This window comes from Ostrinia furnacalis, unplaced genomic scaffold, assembly GCF_004193835.3.
Source record: "Ostrinia furnacalis isolate ACB-3 unplaced genomic scaffold, ASM419383v2 OfSCF7554, whole genome shotgun sequence".
Taxonomy (NCBI): Eukaryota; Metazoa; Arthropoda; class Insecta; order Lepidoptera; family Crambidae; genus Ostrinia; species Ostrinia furnacalis.
The window spans coordinates 145,696-171,619 of NW_021137793.1; the positions used below are offsets into that span (position 1 = coordinate 145,696).

A 25,924-nucleotide genomic window follows, 5' to 3' on the forward strand; every position below is an offset into this window, starting at 1 on the left:
AATCTCTGTTATTTATTGTATTTTAAGTTACGTTAATTACTTAATTTTATTCTTAATGATACGGTATTATTCCATACTCATCATCATCATCATCATCATCATCATCATCATTTCAGCCATAGGACGTCCACTGCTGAACATAGGCCTCCCCCAATGCTTTCCATGTTGATCGATTGCTAGCGGCGGATTATTCCATACTGTGATGTGGAAAATATTGCAGCATTTTGCTGTTATGTACTTTTGAAAAGCTAAATTAATAGATCAAATTCTGGGAAACGCTTCTATCAGAATGCTATCTGCCTTTTTATTGCGCGGAAATGCTGATATTTTGTAATCTAACAAATAGTATTTCACATAGTGCCTACCACAGATCATTCTACATAATATCCATGGTAATTATAAACGCGAAAGAACGGACGGAATATGATAAAATTTTACAGTATTATTGTTTATACACCAGAATAACATATAGGAATATAAGCAAAAGGCTATAATTTATAACGATCTGTGACAAACTAAATTTCACGCTAGCGAAGCCGCGGGCAAAGTTCTACAGAAATCCATGCTAATTCAGGCAAATCCATGTAACCTGAGCTAGCGTGGGCTAGTATGTCGTTAGCAGCGCCTCCCTAGGGCAGGTCGGATACCAACATAAATCTTTTCCTCACACCTCCCACGAGTTGCAAGCATTATTGTTTACTTTATAAGAATAACTTAAACGTTATAATTTATAACGATCTGTGACAAACTAAATTTCACGCTAGCGAAGCCACGGGCAAAGTTGTACAGAAATCCATGCTAATTCAGGCAAATCCATGTAACCTGAGCTAGCGTGGGCTAGTATGTCGTTAGCAGCGCCTCCCTAGGGCAGGTCGGATACCAACATAAATCTTTTCCTCACACCTCCCACGAGTTGCAAGCTGGAACTCACTTCGTGTAGCCAAATGAATACAGTAAAAGCATGCCAAAGTTTTGGTGGATCGATGGCCGTTGGGACTAATGTTTCAGAAACATCCATCAGAACAACATTCCTTCATATTCTTTGAAGTAAACCATTCGTTTATCAAGAAGCCGATGTGAGATGGATACATACAATAGGTGATAGGCATAGCAAGAACTAATTTGAGCTGCTGTCAGCACAAAATGTTTCTTTTATCATTTACCCAATTAACTACGTAGATACATCTAATTTTGTTCAGTTTTCAAGGAACTGATTATTATTATTCGTATTCTAATGTTCTTAATTAACATGGGAAGTGCTGATGTATAAATAAATACGCGTTAATGCTTGAAATTATCCTAAAGGTTATTCTCCGAATTCTTGAAAAGGGTTTCACAAACATAACATTTCTTTGAAATATTTATATCTACCGTTGAATTGTACTCAAAGCAAGACCTTAAAATCGCCTTAATGAGGCTGATGAATTTTATGAGGCGCAAATTATAAGTGGTTTCACTTAGGCCTTTTGGAAATGAAAGACAATTCTAAAATTTCAAGTTCTCATCTTGTGTCTTCTATTATTATCTCTTGTCCGTCATCCGCATATCCTGTTAATGAACATCCGGCAGTGTTAATGAAAGGAAGTCGTCAAAATCCAAATCCCAAAGATAAGGACTTAACACCGAACCATGTGGACAGCCACGCGTCACTAGTACCTTCAATTCCGCATGATGACCCAGTTTGGACTTTGGAGGTAGTAGTTCCATAGGGAAAATATGTGCTAATCAGGAAACTAGTGATTCACAGCGTCTAACATTGATCGATTATGGCCTAAAAACCTTCATTATTTTCAAGTTCAATTCTCACCCCGTACCTATATCTCCTATTTATATGTATATTAAGCCATACTGTCAACAAACGCGTCATTAGAGAGCTTTTTTGCTAGCAGCGCATTTAATGGCGTTGATTTTCTAATTCTTAGGCAGTTTTGCACCGGTGATACGTGTCGCGGGCTTGTAGCCTATTTCTTCTTACTATCCTTGGCCTAACCTGTAACAGTTGAACTATCAAGCGCTCTTACTGTGATGCAAACGTCAAGGAAATAGATGTATAGAGTCGATATATCGAATCAGTTTTGCGAAGTAAACCCCCTGGGCAGGTCGGTGGGGACGCCGCCACCGACATAAATCTTTTCCTCGCGCTACCCACCACTAACAAGCTGAAACTCACAATGAACACAACCAGACTTGAACAGCCAGCCCTTTGCAAATTAAGGTTACAAATTAATACCTACCATAAAACAAAATTGAAATAAAATTCTTCAATTACCTTCCTCGTAATACATCAGGGTCATACGGACTAAATCTGATCTGAGCTCGGAGATATTGGTTCTATGTAGCACTAGTATTATTTGCGTAGTTTTAATTACTGATTGCCCCATGTGTTAATGAAATACAAGGGAATATGAGGTTTTTAGTTGACTTTTCAATCAAAATGGTTCGGCTGTTTAACGTACGTTTTACTAACAATCCGAAGCTTACTCTCGACTACCACACGCCTATCTCTGTAAATACCCCTAAAAACTTTCATAATAACACCACTTTGAGTAGATTAAAATACCTACCCGATAGCATTACCATATTAATCATGTAGAAAGAGGGTTGCTACGGTGCCAGTGGTAATTTAATAATCTAAAGGGACGTCTTGCCGCGACTTGCTCCCTTATAAATCAATTTTATCGAGCTGCCTCCAGTGGATTAAAATTAGCGCTAGTTCAAACTGGGAACGGGAATCATTTATTCTTGAACTAATAAAGAGAGTTGGTTGAGTGAGAGCGCCTTTCACATTCCAAGAAATTTATCTTCAAACAGTAATCGTTGCTGTATTTCATGTGATTTACAAACCGGGTTACAATTAGATACAATAATATGACAAATCTGTTCTACAAGTTGTTTGTAAGACAGACAAAAGACCGAATATAAACTCTTTAGGGTTGAGTTACACCACCTGATTTTAACCATAACAATAACCTTTTGCTTTTTGTATGGAGTTTGACAGATTTTTGACGTTTGTCAAAGTTATAGTAAGATGGTGCAACTCAGAGTAATTTGTATTTGAACAATTAAGAACATTATGTATGTATGCTAAAATTGCTATATAGGTACGTCCATTAGAGTTCAACACGTTAAACAAAATTGTGAGAGCATAATTTCCCAATACAAACAAAGGTACTCGTATGTCCAGGAATCGACCACTAAATTCTCTGTTTGTAATGCCCCAAGGGACCCTTCCCAAAAAACTTTACCATACGAGTTGTTTTGCCTTTATTGGTACTGTCAATAACTTGGATGTTTTATTTGTTTCAGAGTCGATGGCGAAGCATATGTGCTCTTGGAACAGGGGGCTTCGCCCTCCTCTACTGGCGGTTGCGCGTCGCTGGCACGCCAACCCCGTTCGCCGCCGCAGACAACCCCGCCTCTCGTGACCCTTCCTACCTCACACGACTATATACCTTCTCCTACCTCCCAGTCTTCAATTTCTTCCTACTCCTCTACCCATTCCAACTCAGCTTTGACTGGTCCATGGAATCCATCCCTCGAATCACAAGCATATCCGACCCACGAAACATATCCACTGTCCTTTTCTACGCTGTCGTTTCCAAAGTCACCTGGCGAGCTATGATTAACGAATTCAAAAAAAGCCAAGAAAAGCCCCTAAAAGACCAAAAGTACTATAAGAAACAAAACTGCAAAGTCAGGCATAAATGGAATTACAACACAAAGCAGTACAACAGAGGGCCAGATTGCGTTGAAAGGAAGAGCTACCATGCCCCGCACAAAGAGAATATGTCATCTAAGAAGATATTGTGTCCGTGCACGGGCTGTAAGCACACTCTGACGGAGGAGCACACGAGCGCTTGCCGAGCCGTAAACAACAACAATACAATGATGCACAGTTCAACCTGCGTTTGCCCGATGGCAAGCACGAAGTCAAAAGCGCCTAATCCTCCGAGGACCGTTTACCGCAGCCCGCAAGTTGCGTTGCTTATGTCTGTGGCATTTATGGTGTTACCGTTCGTGCCTGCTACTAATGTCTTATTTTACGTCGGGTTTGTGGTTGCGGAGCGTGTGTTGTACATACCCAGCGTGGGGTTCTGTTTATTACTCGGTCTGGGAGCTGGTGCGCTGACCCGGAGTTGGCACCGCAGCGAGCCTCGAAGTCGGCTGTTTATGCTGACCCTACTCATCGTCTTGTCATCGATGTGCTGCTACACGATGCGGCGGAACCTTGACTGGCGTGACGAAGAAAGCCTGTTCAGGAGTGCGCTACATATAAATCCACCCAAAGGTAAGACTTAAAGATCATAAATTTTCTAGCTTACATAATTCCGTTTAGACCTGAAAACTGTGTACTTTTTATCTTGTTCAAACTTGAAATTGGAAAATACTTTAAGTCCGAAAACATTTGCCAATACTCACGCTGACTGACAGTCTCGGCGTTAAAATTTTGCTAATTCACGACATAACACTTGGAGGCGCCGCGTTCCCTCGTACCTTCCTCAAAAGTTTGTTTGAGTTGCTCCCTCGTTACAGCTCAAAACTAAGACACAATTAATTTGTTTGAGAGACAGCTACAAACTACCTGTCCGCGGCGTGTTAGTTCCTCGAAGTTTGAAAAGAGGCTGTCACGGCACGCCTACCGCCGAGAACGTACCCGCTTGGGATCGTATAATGTATTCACTACCTCTACAGTCAGACTCTTGACCTTTCTAGGACGTCATTAAACATGCATGCGCGAAGTCCCGAGGGAGACCCCGGGTTCTGTTCACATCACAAACTTTCTCGCAAAGAGAAAAGTTTCTCCCGATGGTTCTCATTTTGGCTCACTTCATACGGCAAGCGGCGGACTCGATTCCGAATATTATATTAGTTGTTTTGTAAACTATTTGTTTGTGGGTATTGTTCGATTTCTTTTTATTTCTGTGATAATGTCGTTTCTGTTTTTAACTTTTCTATTCCCGTTTCAACGCTTTTTAAATTCAATACGTAAGTTGACAATGTTATCAAGCTTCTTTTTATATCTTCCAGTGATTTTTTGTTTATCGAAGAAAGCACGTCATCAATTCCGTGAATTTCGTCCCTATCTTGTGCCAATCGGGAAGGTGTCTCAGACTGACGTTTCCTGTTCATTTGTTCTGGGGTTGCGTAACCAACATTTAGCTTTATTTTCTCGGCTCTGCCACACTTAATATCTTTGGTTAGAAGGTAACCTATAAAAACATGAAAAATACAAATTTTAATACATATTGCGATCATTTATTTTTGTGCTATTATTTATGTAGGGTTACACTATGAAACAACATGGCCGATGACGTTTAAAAAATAAATAATTGCTGCGAGTTGACAAATGGCGGGCACACATGAAAAGCCTACTTCGTTATCAACAGGTTCCGGTGCATAATTTACCGCCACAAAAGCTACGACCTATTCGAAACCCACAAATAAGATAGCGGAATATGTTCCCCTTACTACAAGAATAATATTTCACGTAAATTATGACACTTTATCGAAGGGTCCCTGATGTAAAACTATCCAACTTTTCGGCGATGGGTTTGTAAGGAAAAAATAAGAGAGCCCAGTCGCTTTTTAAAAGTGCCAATCGAAGTTCTTGTATTTTTACGATATCCAGATTCTTCTTTAAAATGTTTTCAGTGGCCAGCTGCTCGATTACTTATTTTCCCACGAGAATCAAATTGCTTCCTTATATTATTAAGTATGGACATAATAACAGTGTGCGGCATCGCAGAATAATTATTAATAGAGTTTATCTAGGATCGATTACAGATTTTCTTTTGACCAAATAATTTTAAGAACTGTTAGTTTAGTTGCCATCTTTTTACCAAGACTCGATAAGGGGATTACTTGTTCTTATCATCTCCATAGAGTCTCCAATGTCGGAGTATTTTTAGGTAGTATCCTCATTTGTAATATACATTCTAACAGCAAAATAATATTTGTAAAAGATGTTGGCTATCTCTCACTAATTTTCCACATTCCTCACCACTCAAACGCGGCACGAAATATATAAAAATGGTGGCCAATTTCCTCTATGAACATAAATCACAAATCAAGTGTTACGTTGAACTGGCTGCTATTACTATTGTACATAATATCGCACCCCCCCTGGAAGAAGTATGCAAGTCCACTTGTGCGATATTTTTTTTATTGCACTAAAAAATCGAGGAGGAGGTAATACATATTGTCAATTTTTNTACCTGTAACACGGTAATACTATCTATACAGTACTAGCTTTCCGCCCGCGGCTTCGCCCGCGTGGAATTTTGTCTGTCACAGAAAAACTTTATCGCGCGCGTCCCTGTTTCAAAAACCGGGATAAAAACTATCCTATGTTCTTTCCCGGGACTCAAACTATCTCTATGCCAAATTTCATCAAAATCGGTTGCGAGGTTTAAGCGGGAAAGCGTAACAGACAGACAGACAGACAGACAGACAGACAGACAGACAGACTTACTTTCGCATTTATAATATTAGTTAGGATTCCAACTCAGCCATATTTTTGAAATAAATGTCAACAGTCGCGCGGTACGTCACAGTATGACAACATGCGGCAGGGCTGCCCTGTTTAATTACATCTGCCTACTTAGAATTTCTATCTAGTTTTGTGATTGTATTTTTTTATTTAGTTAGACAAACAAAATACTTTATGAATGGAATAGGTTAAAAATGTGTGTCGTTTTGTGATTAGTAGGGTAAACCAGAGAGTGATTGCCCACTGGTAGTGATTGCCCACTTTAAGAAAAATATTGTCAGGTGCTGATTTTGAATCACTCTAGTTAGATTTGAATTTACTAAGTAGATGGCTCCGAGATCAATGTACAGTAGATTTAAAATTTGAAATAGGAAACACTAAAAAAAACAGTTATGACGGATTTTGTTAAGACGGGTGAAAATGTTACTCAAACAGGTAAAAACTTTAACAATTTTACTAAGAACTTATTTGGTTAGAGGTTAAATTTTTTTTGCAAGTTATTTAATATTCAACTAATGGTGTATAGTCNATCTTGGCAGCCGCTCTTGCTGCGCCATATTATTGTCTCTCTCGGTCTATTTGTGAAATGTTCACACTTCACAATGTACACTTTATGTGTTGGTATAAAATACATCCTTCCACTGAGGTCAAGTAACTGCTATAACTGGTTTGATAAACAAAACAGAGATAAATACTTCTGTGTGTCTTGTTTATACATGAAGATTATTATTAAAACAAATGACAATTATTATAAGTTTATGTTTAGCCGCAGGAAAAAGTTAGGCAGCGTATAAAGATCAGCACTGTTTTTCCATAGCAAAAGCTGTGGCTTGAAAAGGTAGTCAGTTCAAAAGAAAATTATGCTTAGCTAATTCAGTCTAAGCAAATTTGACTAAACTATCTGCTATCAATAACCCTAACCACGAGGCTAGGTCATTCAACTAAGTTGAAGGTCATCTGAAATTAATTATGAAGCTAATTAGCAGAGAATTCAGACTATTTATAAGTCCTTTACATTACTATTCCTTCAGCAGCCCGCTATTAAGCTCCGCCAGAATTATTCATAGAAGTTTTAAATGAGCCCTCAAAACCTTGGTCAAATTAAATACTAATTTGTATAAACAACCGAAACACTAATCAGGTATGTCATTACATTGCTGGTTGAAACTTTTAAAACCACCATGGTAATTATTAAGTGCACAATAAATTTCACCAGAGACACAAACAAAAAATACACAATGCGCTCTGCAAGCTCGAGGCAAACACGATATTTGACGAAAGTATCGTTATAAATAACGAGATAGCATCACAACGGGGTTGGTGGTTCCATTAAAAATTAAAAAATAGGCAACAAGAGTAACAAAAGCCTGTCGTGGCGAACGCAGAGCGAAGTATTTCATTTATTCAAAGGGCGGAGGCCAAGGATAACCCGTGGCCTATAAACAACCAGTACTACGAGTGTATTTAATTATTCAATTAATTGACTTAACTGAACCGAATGTGTTTAGTCTGTGATTACCCTGATAAGGCTCGGCGGTATTTAAGCCCGCGTTCTTGAGTTGCACAGTGGGGGAATGAAAACGTTCTTCAGTTTTCAAGTAGTGTCGTAAGTAGTGCCTTTCAGTTCTTGGAGATTAACATTGACTGCAGCATAAGTTAGTGGCTCCAATAGTGGGCGCTAGCTGTGGTGGCGGGTTCGGAAATTGCGAGGGACAAAAATAAAATCTAATAAATACATTTTCTTGCAAAATTGCTGATATTACATCAGTACAGGCTGTCGCAGTGTGTATAGTTCTTGCAACTCACGAAGGCGAGTGAGCTTTACATAAGTGTGTACGTGTACATGTACATAACGATAGTGTAATGTCTATCAAAACTTTGAAAAACGATCAGTAGCGAGCCACCACACATGTAAAGCTCACTCGTCTTCGTGAATTGCAACAACTATAACTATGTACAAGTTATACCTAGTTTAAGACACAATGATTACCGTACCGACCTACATAATTGTTTGGAGGTTTATTTAGGTGCTGAAGGAAAGGAATGTACCTACTTATTTATTTGTTTTTCATATCAAAGACAAAACAAGCATTAATTAACGTCAACGAATGGTAATTATAACCAGTTTAATTGCCAACCCATAAATGTGATACGTCGAATGGTAGGTACTATCTGACCTATGACTTTTACAACTCAGTCTTTGATGGTACGTATCAACACTTTGTGCCTACTATTTGTTACCGAAATGAGGTCAGTTGAGGAGATATTTATAATTTGCGAGAAGCACCAAAATGTTTAACATAAATTCGAACTTTCTGGTAGAAATAACATGATAAGTATTATTTTGTCAGAGCGGGAATATGCAAGGTTGCCTCGCCTAAAATTAAAATTCTGCTACCTCCTTTTTGGTAGTTACCAACGTATCTTCTTGTACAACTAGACTGAGATATTCAGCCATGAAGTAGGTAAAATTTTTTCATTGGCCCTTAGATGTTTGAAATTGTCGGATAATTTTTTAACGTTGCTAAAACCGTTTTGTGCACCACTCTAGTTGGTTTTGTTTAATTGATGTTTTAATTACAGACATTATCCAAATCATCTTGTAGTTTCCATTCTCTAAATTTTCCATCGAATCATAAAGCATACAAAGAAATACCTCCTACACGCTACGAATAGAATATGATCACGTTATAAAGCAAATGGTTGTTAGTTCGATTCCCGCTTAAAAAGAGAAAAAATATTGTTTTAAGTTAAATTTTTTTGGAAGTATGCCAACGCAGCTGCAACTGACTAATATAAACATTTTCGCGCTATCAAAGTTCTAAACTCAATCCAAAGCAAGCTGAATATTACTTTAAGCGAAGACTTCAAAATCTTTAAAAGTTTACTCAAAGTTAGATGGCGTTAAAATCTTAGAACACTTTTGTCCTAAATGTCCATTCAGGGCATCAGACTGCATTTTTGTTGGAAAATAGCCTTTATTTTAACTACATAGATTCCACTGTATACCTAGAAGTGCCTCACTGTCCATACTAGGGGCTAAAAATGACGTTGATAGCACATCACATTGCATTTTTGTTACAACTACATATAGTATAACGACGTGTGAATGAAAAAGCGCAAAACCTGAAATTAGTTTGTTTGGAATCGAGAGGAGAATCGATTCCACTAATAAAAAATTAGGGTCTCTTTCTCTTTTACTTAACTCTATTATCAGTGGTGAATGAACTATCTACATTAACTATTAACCTACTCGTAAGCGTGCATGCCTTGCAATCAGCGTTGGAAAGGTCAATACGTTTCCAGAAATAATGCGTAAAAAAGAGATAACAAGTGCGCGGGGCGAAAACAAAAAGAGTGAATAATATATTCGTAAATAATCCGCGAAAATTATTTTTAATAATTTACATAATTATTTTTTTAATAAAAATAAGTTGGGGTGTCTGAGGTTTTGCGCTTTTTCATTAACACGTTGTATACCACTGTTTACTCAAAAGTGGTTGTGTCCATCTTAGGAGCCAGTGAAAATCACGCTGATAGCACATCAGACTGAATTTTTGTTGAAAAATAACCTCTGTCACAACTACACAGATGCCACTGTTTACCTAGAAGTGCCAGTGTCCATACTAAGAGCCTTGATAGAGAATCCGCGTGGCGCTACTGGACGGAAACTATCACAGTCTAATTTCCGATTTAGAGTCCCTCCATAAAGCTGAATGAACTCCGCTGAACTAAAGGAGCGCGATTTCTTTGATAGGGACGATTGATGCTATCTCAGAATTGTATGTTCCATTTTATATCTCGCTCTCTGTTTGGAATATTAAACAGATTCGTCTCACATACGTAGATATACGCCCGTATTCACAAACGATGTTTGCTTATATGAAGCAGCGTTGAATAGAGCTCTGTGATTAGTTCCGTGTGTCACCCTGTGCGTCCACGAGCGCTGTGAGACCTTATGGTAATGTTTGTGAATTCGGGCGATAGTCTCTATCTATACCTACTGTCCTCATGTAACAGTCTATAATGTGTATTACATGGTACACAAAGAAAATTAATAAAAAATAAACACGTTATAGGCATTACACACCATGTCCATACCACTGTACACACTCGCTAAAATTACAACTGAGAAACTGTGAAGGAGATAATTACATACAGACGACAGCACATCCCACTATACTATTTTGTTGCTAATTCACCGCCATTGCAACTGCTTAAAATCCCATGGTGTTTTTTACTTTTACGTGCGTCTGTGTGTACATACGGAATAGATTTGAAAAAATCCGTATCCATTCAATTTGTCCATCCTACTTCTTTGTTCGTTTAGTTTAATAACAGGGATGTTATAATAGGTGTTTAATAGAAAAATGCTAGATCAGCTTGTGAATACATTTATTGGAGTGAATTGACATATTTTTGACAAATACAAGGTTTAAAACTTAACGGTAGGGGTAGCAGCGCGTCCATTGGCTGCTTAGATATCACGCGATCGCAGCCTCTTCTGATTGGCTGTTGCGGAGATCACGTCACAAGAACGGTAGCCATCAATTCTGTGGTACGATGTGGATAACGCGAGACAGTAGGGTGACAATGGGTTTGGTCGGCTCGAACAATAGGCACCTTCTCTTTTTGTTTACCGCCAACATTCAATTATTTCAAAGTCTTTGTTTTTTAATAAATAATTATGTTTTCCTTTCACAGAAACATGTTCCGAACAGTTCTATTATTAATAATCTATCTTCACATAAGTGATATCAGATATAACACAAGAAAATTAAAGCGATGTTAAAAATAGATAGCCCTTTGTAACTTATATGTTTAAATATCAATGACCATTTTTATACGGTTTAGTGTAGTCCCATATTAAGCAAAGTTGGTACAATAGGTAGATACGAGTAGATACCATATAACGGACATAAATATTAATCCATAAAAAAAGAGTATGTTTACAGAAATGTGAACATACTCTTTTTTTAAGTGATTTATAGAAATCATTGTAATTGGCTTCAGAATTGTCTAAATCAGCGATCGTTTTAAATCGTTATTTATCGATATTCTTTTCGCTAAAACGATGTAGATTCAATTTGTGCATGAACAAATCATTCCATCACTGTCCCATAGAGTGTTAATCCCCCAAGTATCTGGTTTAGTAGATCAGCTATCTACTAAAGGTGTATTCGATAAGTCCGTGGCTTAACCGATTAGGGCCGGTCGCCAACGAAATCGTGTAATAGCTGTCCACCATCTGATTGGCTTGTTTGGGGGAGCCGGCCCGACAGATTGGATCCAGTTAGCCTCCAGGTCATTGTGGAAGTGAATCGAGGGACCGCTGCAACGGTTTTCACGTTTTAAAATTACACCATTCTCGGTGATGTGTTTTTTAGTTTTGGAGAAAGAATTACGTAGCTGTAACGTAGGTATTTGTAGGCGGAGGATAAATATTAGCACACTAGCAAGAGTAGCAAGCCAATTTTTGTAAAACTTTGAATGCATTTCTCCTCAATTCCAATTCCAATTCTCTCTAATTCATTTCTCCTCAATTCCATTCGCCTCTGGAACGCTCTTCCCGAGAACATCAGGCAGGCTCCTAGTAAGTTTGTTTTCAAACACTCTGTGCGCAAACATTTTCTTGAACGCATCAAGTCGTCTTAATCTCCCTTATTCTCTCCTTTTCTCCCTTATCCTATCCTATCCTCCCTTACCTCTCGTCATCCATTTTATATAAATTATATGTATGTATTTATGTATATATATTATAATATTTTATGTATTATATTGTGTACATTTTTGTAGCTTTTTAGCACCGCCTACTCAATATCTCTGTTTTGCTCAAGGTCAGCTGGTAGAGAATGACTTATGGCATTAAGCTCGCCTTTTGTACTGAACATTGTTGTGTGTGCAATAAAGTCTTTAAAAATAAAAAAAATGCAGTTCTCTTTCTTTTCAAAAATAAAGGAATGTTTTCTTTGAGTAAAATTTTATATCTACAGTATTAAGGGTACTTTCCCTCCAGGTGGCATTACAAAATTCCACCCTGTATAAAACTTTTCAGTCAAAATTGATCAACAGGTGTATCGGAAAAAACAAATCGACAAATCTTGAAAGTTGTTTCTTGTTATACTTGTATGGTTCCTACTTAGGCTACCGTATAATTATGTTTTCATATAAGTAATAACACAGTAACATCATCTTAGGAATACTCGTGTAAGCTTTTATTTTGACATTAAAGTGGCTCCGATATTATATATGTGTATTAGATTCCTTTCGTAAACAATATTAACTTTGCAAGTAAGTGCGGATCTAATAAAATCACAACATTTTTTCGTCCTTGTTCTGGCCCTGATTCGATCATGTTAATAGCAAACATGGGCCAATACGAGGCCGAAGCCGAAAAAGGTCCCGATATCAAATGATCGTCTATTACTCTCAGTCTAAGTGCGCGTTCATGCACAGACCGGAGCGGATCTCATAGCTGGATGTTATAGAATGCTTATAAGTTCTGGTTTTGGCCAACTTTTGGATTTGGACCGAATGTTATGCGTTGGGGTTTTATTAATGCAGAGCGTTTCTTTTTATGCATAACAAGGCAGGTATTTGACCACAATCGCACCTGGTGTTAAGTGGGATGCAGTCTAGGATGGTACATAATATGGTTTTTGTCGCACTGGAGGTGTTTCGGCACTTTTTGATATACTTTTTACTGTACGCGCGTCGTCAATACGTAATAATGTTATTTAATCACGCACTACGTGATAGATTACGTAATGCGATTTACTTTTATAAGCCGTTCCTTTCATTGAAGTAAGAACTAAGATGAGCGCGTGTAAACACATATTAGAGCCTGTACGAGCTCTAAAACCATTTCCACACACTTCTTGCTTATACAGTCGACAGAACACAAAACGAACGACGATTTTTATTGAAAAATCCCTTTTATATCAATACTAAGCTGTCACATTAATCTAGAATTTTGTGCTCGTCACACCAACTGAGAGAGCTTAATATGGAATTGGAAGTCAATAAATAAAATCCAATCAGAATGTTTCACGTAAGAATATGCAAAGAAATTTTCAGTAGGTATTAAAGCAAATGTCTACAGTACGTAAAACCCGACTTCAGTCTTAAAACTGCGGGTACATGCGCTTGACATTAGCAAAATAGCATTACCTCTATTAACGCGAGTAAACTTCTCTATTCATATAAGAGTACGTTACGTGCAATTCCTTCCTCTGGGCAGTGCCATTACTTCGTATTAACCGGACTTAGTTGTTTGCAACAAAACTCTTTACGCGGACCTTCGCTGATGTAATCAGTTAAGCTGAAGCCTGTATCAGCCATCTCCCAGATATCCAACTGCTCAGAGTCCCAGAGATTAACACTATTATCTCAGTTGCCAACTTACCCCAGCTTCTTAGGAGCCACAAACTAAGTTACCGAGAGAAACACACCAAACGTCAGCGATCGAATCTACTCGATCACAAATTCCGAGATAATAATCATTCGTTCCGCAAATAAAGGTGGATATACAGGGTGAAATTTTGTAATGCCGCCGAGGGAAAGTACTCTTAATACTGCAGATAGAAAATTTTACTCGAAGAAAACATTCCTTTATTTCTTTATTTTTGAAAAGAAAGAATAGGTACATTAATTCATACTTACAAAATCTTCCATAAAATAATGTAAGACTTCATGATTTTCCTTTCATTTGATTTAGAAAGTTTAAGAATTCATCGTTATAATTAATCCTTAAAACGATCGATGCAATAAAAATACAGTATGTAATTTTTCAGGTTTGATTCCCGTGTGAAGGAAGGGAATTTTTGGAACCCTTTGAACGCAGTTCTCTTTCTTTTCAAAAATAAAGGAATGTTTTCTTTGAGTAAAATTTTCTATCTACAGTATTAAGAGTACTTTCCATTAGAGATGAAACGGATATCCGGCAACTATCCGGTAGGCCGGATATCCGGCCTTAATTTACTATCCGGCCGGATACCGGATAGTAACTCACTATCCGGCCGGATACCGGATATTTAAAAAAAACGACAATTTCCTATAAATAAAATGAAATACATTAATCTTTGAGGTAAATATCAATAAAATGGCTTACAATAATGACGGCTTTTATTTAAAGTCCAAAAAGTTACAAAAAAGCCATATTAAGGCCATTCAAAACTAATTTATTTTTCTGGGCTATTCACTCTAATGACGAATACATAGATAAATAGTAAATATCTGTTAATATCGAAATATTGCCAAATAAAAAAGGCGATTTTTTTTTCACTGATGGTCTGATGACATGATGCAACTACACTGGTCATCACAAAGATCGACCCTCCCGCGACAAGCACTTTCAAACGTATGCATCCCCACTTCCCACCAATATTGGCACCATTTAAAAGCCTTGTTCTAAACTTCATTTCATTAAAGGAAAGGATTTTACCCCAAAAATGTGTCTGTAGAAGAATCCAGAGTCACTTCTTCAAAAAATAGGTAGTTACGCTTGAGCCGACTTTTATGGCTATAAAGTTGTGATTAATCGCTATCCATCTGTTAAAGAGGACACGTGAGATCATTATTTGGTTTTATAACTATAAAAATTGGTCTAATTGATCCCAGAGGTGAGCCCAAAGTGAGGTCTTTTTTCAAGTCACATTTATTGTATATCGCGTTTATGTTAATCGTTTATTCAGAAATTAAATGTGTTTTTCTTTAAGGATATTTATTGGGCTTTCAAATAACACCAATATTGTTGGGGCACCATGACTGTGTCAGTAGAAACGAGTTTTCCTGTAAAACGTAGGTGGGCCAATTTTTGTGATGACCAGTATAGTTAAATTTTCGCTATTCAATCACACACTTTTTCATTTTCATTTTCATTTCATTTTAACTCACGATTGCAGCCGAAATTGAATTGATCTGCCCCCTAAACAAGTGGCAAAATCTGACATTCTATTCGGACGGATTCGATTTTTCAAAAGTGTGACTAGTCTATTCTACTAATAGACCCACTGATCGCGTTCGAAGCACCTGTGCGGCGCTATACTCGTCACGACATGCAACGAGACAATGGGCCAACTATCCGGCCGCCGGATATCCGGCTATCCGGCCTAGCAGCTGGCCGGATATCCGGTATCCGGTATCCGGCCAAACAACTATCCGTTTCATCTCTACTTTCCATTCAAGTGACATTACAAAATTCCACCCTGTATTTTCCTACAATTAAATTCGGCAATGAGCTCTGGCATCGAACGATTTTCGCCCCTATTACCCTCAAGACAACCTTGCGATATTCATTACTTTTGCGTCAAACTTTGCATTGAATTTAAGCGACTTACATTTTTATAATGAAGACTTTCTATGAAGAATAAACCTATTATAATTATTTTACGAGTCTCGTAATGTTTGAACAGGTTTCATAATAATCGCTAGATTAAATAAAAATGAAATACAAAAGATCGAACTTTACATTATATTAAAGTTTGAGAATTTGCCTAACTTTGAAGAATAGAAGCTCTACATTTTGAAGCAAGTTTCGTTGAAACAAATTAAGTTGCCTACAATAAAGGAAAATTACGATAATTCGTGTAAAATTTTCAAATTACACATAATTACGGTTTATGGCTACCATTTGGAATTGAAAGGTATCTTTATTACATTAAGTTAGGGTGGTTATTAGCAATAATTACAATTTGTGTCATCAAACAGAGGAACTTTTAAAGGCTATCCGCAGAAAGAAAAGTTTCAAAATGGCACACAATCAATTTGCGTGAGTCGCGACTTTTATTACTTTCAGGGCCAATTCGAGTAGGCAAGTAAGGACAGGGCTATAAAACCAACATAATGTTTTATTAGTTGTCAAGTTACTTGACTAATAGATACTTATGGAATGATTGCAAGAGTCATTAGGGTGCAAATCAAACATTTGACTGTACATTGTAAATGTATTATTCTTATGACAAATAAAAGGCACTGCTGCAGCTGGTTGTAGCATTATCTGCTCTCCTATCTGTTTCGTAATAATAGTGAGATTTATCTAAGTACTTACTATAATTACATAAGCATTATTTACATTAAGAACGATTCTGTTTAAAAATAATTAAACAGAATCGTTCTTAATGTAAATAATGCTTATGTAATTATAGTAAGTACTTAGGTAAATCTCACTATTATTACGAAACAGATAGGAGAGCAGATAGGCTACAATATAGATAATTATCTATATTGTAGCCGTAAGTTTATCACATGACTTATCTAGTACTAAAGCACATTGCATTATAATAATTATCGCTCTATCAATAGAGAGATCTTGAGATTAAGGTAAAGTCTGCAGTATGTGTGCACGTGGTATTGTTAGGAATGCAATCAGTATAAATCACGGATTCTCCATACAAGCTCCCCACTGCATTGATTACATTAACAGCGCTATAATTTAACCGCTGACATTGGTAGGCGAGATTGTGCATTCAATTAAAGGTAATGGTAGAACCACTACTCAAATGAAACCAATACTTTTTATTGCAGGTTCATACTATTAGATGCCGGTAGATCTATTATCATATATAAAACACTGGATTCTTACCTTTCACATTATATATATATATATATATATTTTTTTTTTTATTACCTCATTTTAAATACAATTCATCACTTCGCACAAAAGCGCGGGGAGTCGTCCCCGCGCGTCCCTTTATTCTGACGTTTTCTAGTGTGACATTGACATTACGTCAATGTCACTATGACAGCAGCTCATTGGCTTTAATAATACTGTTATTTTAACGTTTTAGATTTTTCACAATTAACTATACTTTATCAAAAACAAAACCTTTTACACAACCAAATGTGACGGTTGAATTAAAATGTTTTTGCGAATAAAACTCAGTACTTCCAAAACGATAGCCCATCCCCCTAACCACTTGACTATTGTGTAAAAAATCAACCCAGCAGAGTCAGACAGCATAAATCATCATAGATATCTAACTCAAATAGACCAACAAAGCCTACATACTTAACTACTACAATATTACAATGATTTAATATCTCTGTTTTTGTTATTAAAAAGCTTCTTTAAATATAAAAATGTTTAGCAATACGAAAAATATGAATGCCTACACCAACATTGGAAAGGTTTCAGAGGTTTTTGTGTTTGTTTATCGTATTAGAATCACTTCATTAAATGAAAATATTTGTGTCAATAAAATGTCCTCTTTTCAGAAATAATCCGTTTTTATAACACAACAAACCTATAAATAAGTAATGCCTAGTATTTGATAGATCGTTTTCGTTCAGAAATAAAACAATTTCAAATTTAGTTGAGGAATTTGGTGAGTATTTTTGGAATAAAACTAAACTTTAGGTTAAATCGATATTTTAAAGGCCACCTGATGGCTTATGCTAAAATAGGACACCAGCTGTTTAAGTTCAAATTCAATGAACCTACTCATTATTAAGTTGCAGTCGTTTAGACCCTGCTTGCTTAGTATTAAATGGTTATAAGTTGAAAAAAAAAATAACTACTTTTATAAACGACGTCCTATGGCTGAAATGATGATGATGATGATGATGATGATGAAACAAATCTGTCAATCTCTCGTTAAAGTTACATGATTTAGAAGGCTACTTTTATCAAATGTTCGTCTTCCCATATCGATGTAATCTTATGAACCCCGGGTAGCACGAAAACCTTACGTTACACTCTATTAGTTAACACATCAGGCCTTTCCCCTTAGGATCACTTAAACTAAAATATATAGCATCCCTAACAGTCCGTTAAGAGTGGATTTCGGTATTGAGAACGAGCTTAGTCGATTAAATTCGATTCGAGGGACCCTCGTCGGCTCGTCATAAGCGTTAATATACCGATAAAATATTTGCGGGTATTCGCCAATGTATGGACACAGCAAATACTAGAGAAAATGGCTGATTGCACCCCAATTAATTTATGGATTTCATTAATGCAGCCGATGTGATTTTGCCAGCGGAAATTGAAATGGTTTTCTGATATGGGTCAAGGCTGAGTGAAACGCAATCAACAAATTACGAGTGCGTACTTCATTTGTTATTGTTTATTGTGGTGAATTAGCGCTAAGCTTATTGTGGAATTCAATTGGAAAATTGGACAGGTGAAAGTGGTTAGGATAAGTGCAAAAAGTCAACCATCGTGGTTTCGGTAGAATTTTAAGCAGTCATTTTATAAAACAATGAATAATGTTCACTAACCTTTAACTAATCATCATGATTTCAACTACAGGACGTCCACTGTGAACAATGCACATAAGCCTTCCCCAATGATTTCTATATCGCCCGCTTGGTAGCGGCCGGCCTGCATCCAGCGCCTTCCTGCTACCTTTATGAGGTCGTCATTTCACACATAACTACGTACATAATACAGCTATCATTTAAAGTTTTTAACTAATCTTCATAATTCAACAGGGATAATACCTACCCAAGGGAAATTATACAATCGTTACGGTCCAAATGCATTATAAGCAGGTCTAAAAGTAAATAATTTACTTCCATTATGGGTGTTACTATGTACAATATGTATGTTTATATCCGTTGTCTAGTAGGTACCCATAGTACAAGCTTTGCTTGGTTTGGGACTAGAAGCGTTGTGTAAAATGACCAAGGTTATTTATAAAAAAAAAATTAGAAGTAGGTATGTTTTCCAACAAAAAAACATTCAAAATGTAACGAAACAATTCAATGCTCAAATATTTGCAAGGAGTAGGTAGGTGCCAACAAGGTTAAAAACATGTGCCAACCTACTCCTACGTATATGTAACTTAACTTTACGTACTCGTAGTTACGGACAGCTCAAAGGATACATTGAAATTCACAAAGCTAACAAAACATAGGTTAAGTGATGAAACACAAAATGACAGTACGGACATTTTATCCATTAATGGAAAATAGGGCAAGGGATCAAATCCCACAGGCGCAAGAGGTCTTATGCTAACAAAGGGTATTATCAAATAAAAGCAATGAAGTCACCCATAAAGAAATTCTTGGAATTTTGCTCCTTCTCGTCTCCAAGGAACACATCAAAAAGAAAATAAAGTGTATATTTTATATGCCTTTGACAGTAGTAACATTGTTATTAAAATGTCCAAAGCAACGTTTTCCTATCAATTTGGTTGTGACCACTTCAAGTTTCTGTCATGTGTATTTAAATCAAAATTACCTACTACCTTTTATCTTTATTCGTTATTTTTTTAATAAAAGGGACTGATTCTTTTTAATTACACGGTATCTGTGAAATTAAATTTACAATTTGAGGTATTTTAACTGAAGGATATAATTAGGATCTGTCAAATTATATCCTTCTTTCCTTAAAAACTGACAGACTTTTTATTATTTCCATTCTTGACCTGAAAATATTTTATACAACTAATTAATGTAAGGTATACGAATTTATATACCTACAATTTTGAAGAAACAACTTTACGTACTTAAATGTCTAGCGACGTAAGGTTAATCAAAAGTTATTTCATTTGTTTTATATGGTTTCTTTTATTTATTGTTAGAATCTAGGTAACACGAACATAACATTGTTTTCATAAATAAGGACTTAGCTTTTGGTTTTAATTTGAGATCAGATTTTGAGGAATCAGTTTCATAAATCATTATTGTTGTTGGTATATGTAGTTTAAAATATAGCTTACAACTAGGTTAAAGTGTTGAAGTAAAATAAGGGGAATCAAATATTTATCTAAAATCTGGATTAATACTGATAATAAGTCATTAAAGTTATCTACGAGTTTTTCTGTCAATTTGTTGGAGTTCTATAGGTAGAGTTATAATGACATTTTGAATCTGAGCCACGCTAAGCTTGGCTAAAAGTTCTTTGAAGTAAACTTAAGGTATCAAGCAGCTTGATTTACAACCTAGAATTATTATCCAATAATAAGCTACTACGAAAAGGTGTTAAAACTGTAACAGCGCTACCATAAATGAGCTACATCAAAAGAGAAATAAAAATCTTATCCTGTTTACGATCGAGGCATTAAGAAAAATATAACGCTAAAATATATAACGGAGGCGACGTTACTTAGTCGTTCCAGTGATTGGTATATTGCTGTGAAAGCTTTTTTATGTACCTACCCACACTTACAGCGCAACATGATTCATATTTCCCAAGGCGTGTGCGGACGTTTAAAACCAAATACGGCGCGTATATCTAAATATGCAAATGTAACATCCAATGTTATTGATTTGAATGGCTTTGAATTTGGAACAGTATTTGAAGGTTATTCTCAAGAAGATTTGCCTGATAATACACGGGAAATCATGCTTCATGACGTTTTTGGAAACTTTTGTCCACCAGTGGACATCCATGCTGAAATAATAATTACGAAGCACACTGTAAAATAAACCAAAGTTCTGTATCATAAAATTATACAGTAAAAAGATTTGGGCCTGTGATACGTATTATAATATTGAAATTCAGCCAATCACGGACTAGAATCTATGAGTTTGAACCGAGTTTTGAGCGTTGTTTCAGAATACTAGCCCAAATTGAAATTCGCTCAAAGTAAATTATAATCGAAATCAAACGTAAACAACGCCTACGCGCTACGTGTTTTAGTTGTAGAGAGTGTCTTTAGGCTACTAACTCCTGGAAAATCCGTTTTCTCTATAAAACTCTATAAGAGTGAAAGAGAGAAAAATAAACATTATGCGTTGTATTTTTTAATCCGCCCGCGCGTTTTGGATGTAAAAAAGGTAGAGTTAATTATCGCGCAAAATAACACCGGCGGCCGTCCACGTTTATCGCATTCGCTCGTTGGCGATCGGTATGTAGTGTTTGTGAGTTTAAAACAGGCTTTACACAGGTGGCGCTATTGTGGAATCTGTGCCTCGTTTTATACAGCTACACATAAAGTATTTGTAAGCCTTTGTTATCTTAGGTCTAAAAAGAAGGTCAAAAGTACGTACATAGCTTTTTTAAAGTAAATACTCAAAGAAAACTCCCCTGTTACTGTACTGAGCCAATAAAAATGGCATTAGGGGAAAGTGTGGTATATTGGACCGGATGCTAAATTGTACCACATTCATATTTCGTATTATATAAATGGCTACAATGGTGACACAGTGATACGCGAAAACAATAATTATGAAAGATAATAATCAACGTAATAATTGTGTGTCGCTGGAAGTCGTCGTAGCAGCAATTTAAAGAAATTCTACGAAATATTAAGGTGCCCGTTTATTTAATAGCCCGTCCAATATACCCGACTTTCCCCTATGTTATCTTTTGTACTTGTTAAATAAATAAAGTGTGAAAAAATGGATGACGCAGCGACATACTTGCATTCACAAAACATGGGCGTTTCCATCACACAGAAAAACAACAGCAATAACCGAAATTAAATTCAAACTGTAATGCTTTAATCGCCAAAAAGTAATTCTGAACCCAATTCCGCGGCAATGTGACACGTATATTCGTCAGCAATTATTTAATTCGTGCGTGTTATAAACGTGACAAATATCGCGAGAGAGTTAATTTTCATCAGACGATAACAATGCGAGTCCGCGTTCATTCGTAATTGTTAGGGTTTGCACAAACTATGGCGTTGGCGTGTAACGCAATTTAGAAGATAAGTATTACAAGTCTTTGTTGTTAGTTCGGCTTGGAGCTCAGTATACGCACGATTTACTTACAAGCCCTATACTCGTAAAAGATTAAGAAACAAGAGTTCGATAATTACTTATATTTACCTATATTTTATCTAAGAATGCTAGTTATCGTAGCTTGCAATTTAGAAAACGATTCAGAGCCAGAAAAAAATCCGTTGGGGCTCACTTGCATTTTATTAAACGTTTTTACTGCTTGAGTATTACCACAGAAAGATTCATCGTAAAAATGTTCTAGGTAAATCACTCTGCTCGTATCTTACACATAACGTTTATATTTCATCGTGTTTTTCAATTCTGAGAGAAAATGTTCACACGTAACGCCAGTCACCTGTACAGCGCACTCTACACTACACGACATTTAACAGAAGAACTCTGTTACGGGAAAAAGTATTAATGTGTGCGCACCTTAACACTTTGCGACAGGGTGCCGTGCAATAACAAAAGCTTTTATTCACCCCACATCGAGCATGACAAGTAAAAATACAATTATCTACGTATATACAACATTTACATACAACCCGTTTATGCTGTTAATGAAATGGAAATAAATGGACCTTTGAAGGCTGACAGTTTTATTCGAACGTTTATCACACTTTTATATATTATTGACTATTGTCGTGTGTCCATTAACGAAACCAAGGAACTTATTTTTAACCGATACATCAATTTTGAAACATAAATAATGGATACAACCTGCTAACTTGTCTTCTTTAGGCAATATGATATGTAATCCAGCCACTTTAAATGTCCTGAAGATCTGAACAAACATTATGAATGGATATAATCTTCTATCTCTACCACTACTTAATTTAGTATCTTTTTAGTTTTACTTTCATTGACTGTTAATGTTTATAAAATGACTACAAAGCGAGTTCTTTTCAATAACATTCAATACTTAGGCTGAGTTGCACCACCTAATTTTAACGGTAACTATAACGATAACCGGTGTTTTTTATATGGAGTTTGACAAGTTTTTGACGTTTGTTACAGTTAAAGTAAGATGGTGCAACCCAGCCTTAAAGTCAATCTATCAATAGAATTTTAGTCGCTGTACAGTATTTCAGGAGGGAATTTGAGGATGCGGCATCATAAAATTTACGCATACCTAAATCACACTGACCCATTACCCTCTCAAGGTAAACTGCAGCGTCTAGCGAAGCCACGTCTGCTGTCTAGCAGTCCTATCTTTTACGAGCAACAGTTTGGTACAACGCGAGGGCTTACAAATATAGTTTAGTGAGAAATGATGGTACATTGTGGTGAAATATAAGTAAATAGACTAAGAGCTAGTGAACGCCAGACCTACGTTATTTTATAAAGGCTGAAAGTTTGTCAGCGCATGCTCCCAACATAGCTAAGAACCATGGCCAAACATGAAGTTTGGGTAATGGTGGCTTTGGCAGACAGACGGTACTAAAGGTGTGTAAAATACCAACTTAATTACGTCAAAGTATAAAGGCTGATTTTTTTATATTTCCTTCAAAATGTTATTAGAAATGACGTCATTCATTGACAGACACCTACCATGGTGGAATCCCTTAGCCAGACACCTTAAAGTTCATGAAAATGTAGTCCTACTTACGTCATACTATAAAAGCTGATATTTACATAAAATATTTGAACCATCATTTGATGAAGTTTCCTCATCAGCCAGACACTTCTGATGGTTCCTTCGCCTTGCCAGACAGCTTTTAGGGTGGCTGAAAGTGCGAAATAAATATTGTATTTTGTACTTTTTCTTAAGTTACTCAAGTATTTGAGTCTGTAAATCATCATATTATGTTGATGAGCTGATGATGGAAGGTAAGTACAACTCCTTAAGGCTTAGGTAGGCAATCCCTAATTTTGAAGTGATTACCTCTGAAAGTTGCCTAGAATAAAGTTCTTAGCAACATTAGCATTACCTATGTTAATGCTAATGTTGCTAAGAACTTTACTCTAGGCGTTTAGCAAACTCAAAATACTTGAGTAACTTAAGAAAAAGTACAAAAAACAATATTTATAGTGCCTCGTGTTCGCACTTTCAGCCACCCTAAAAGCTGTCTGGCAAGGCGAAGGAACCATCAGAAGTGTCTGGCTGATGAGGAAACTTCATCAAATGATGGTTCAAATATTTTATGTAAATATCAGCTTTTATAGTATGACGTAAGTAGGACTACATTTTCATGAACTTTAAGGTGTCTGGCTAAGGGATTCCACCATGGTAGGTGTCTGTCAATGAATGACGTCATTTCTAATATCATTTTGAAGGAAATATCAAAAAATCAGCCTTTATACTTTGACGTAATTAAGTTGGTATTTTACACACCTTTAGTACCGTCTGTCTGCCAAAGCCACCATTACCCAAACTTCATGTTTGGCCATGGTTCTTAGCTATGTTGGGAGCATGCGCTGGCAAACTTTCAGCCTTTATAAAATAACGTAGGTCTGGCGTTCACTAGCTCTTAGTCTATAAAGGAATGTTCTTCGATATTTCCAATAATTCAACAATGTTTTCCTGATCTCCAAATAAAATATTTAAAAGTACGTTTGATTAAGCTTTCTCCACTCATTAATTATGTATAACAGAGGAACTAAACTAAGATCAAGTCTTGTTATTGAATCGAAGCTCAATAAACCCCTTATTTTTATTTTATGTTTTGTTGTTTTGTTAGAGCAACGAACGTCTGATAGAGATAGGTGAGATAAACATTCTGATAGACAAAGCAGCACAATACTAGGGTCCCATTGGCACTCTATAGGGAAGGAACCACAGATCACAGAAACTAAAGGGAGATGTGACAAGGGGGCTGGGCCGGTGTCGCAGCAATATTTATACCCAAAAACAGAACACACTGCTCATGACAGCAATGATGACAGCAGCGACATCTTGCTTACGTAGTACTAAAGATTATTCGAACTTTGAGCACTGATACCGCAGTGAATAACGAGCACATATTTTGATTACTTTGTGTGTGTGGATTTCTAATGCGACACTGAGTTTCGAACTCAGCGCATTAGTTGGCATCTCTCTATATCTCTGTGGAAGGAACCCTGATAGTTTCAATGAAAGCCCATAAAAGTTTGTTTAACGATAAACCGATGCTTTTGAGGACGGGGTTATCATTATTTCCCGAGTTAATGATGTTATTATTTGTTCGCAGCGTACGGCAACCTCGGCAGCGTGCTCACGGCGCAGGGCCGGACCGCGGAAGCGGAAATGGCTTTCGAGAGGGCGCTCAAATACAGACCCAACATGGCCGACGTTCATTATAATCTGTGAGTATTAATCTTGGTATTAACACTTTTTATCTAAATTCTTTTGTAAAGCAAATCGACCGTGAATATTTTAAATGATGAAAATATTAAATGATGTCATTTTAAATTTTCACACACATAAAACCGATCTTAAATAAGTACTTGGCACATTTGAAGACAGTGCTTGCGTTATATTTGGAAAATGGCTATACTAAACTTAATTTACTGTCAATTGGCAATTTGATGTAGGCTGATCAATCATAGTAATTAAAGCTATGTACAGTCGACAAACAAACTACTTACTTACCACCTACATATACACTCGCGAGCAAAAGTATGGAATCACTTACATGAAGTTGTTTCCACGCGATCTTGTGTACTAACGAATTTGTTAGTAACAAAAAAAGTATCACCATTTTCAAGATTAAACTTTTGACTTTAAATTGATACCAAATTCATTTAAATCACACCAGTATTTAAAAAGATATCCCGGCTGATGTGAAGAAGTAAGAAAAAAGACATGTACCAACTGTTTGATACGTCGCGAGTTGCGGCCTA

General features: G+C 36.5%; 1 protein-coding gene across 1 annotated transcript in view; it reads left to right on the forward strand.

Annotated features, from left to right (window-relative positions):
• Positions 1-25,924, forward strand: part of Tmtc2 (Transmembrane O-mannosyltransferase targeting cadherins 2) — a 107,221-nt gene that overhangs the window by 47,744 nt on the left and 33,553 nt on the right. Inside the window, exons 3-4 of the mRNA XM_028321569.1 lie at positions 3,307-4,288; positions 25,273-25,387. Of these exons, the coding sequence (XP_028177370.1) occupies positions 3,307-4,288; positions 25,273-25,387 (1,097 nt within the window). The remainder of the gene's footprint in view (positions 1-3,306; positions 4,289-25,272; positions 25,388-25,924) is intronic.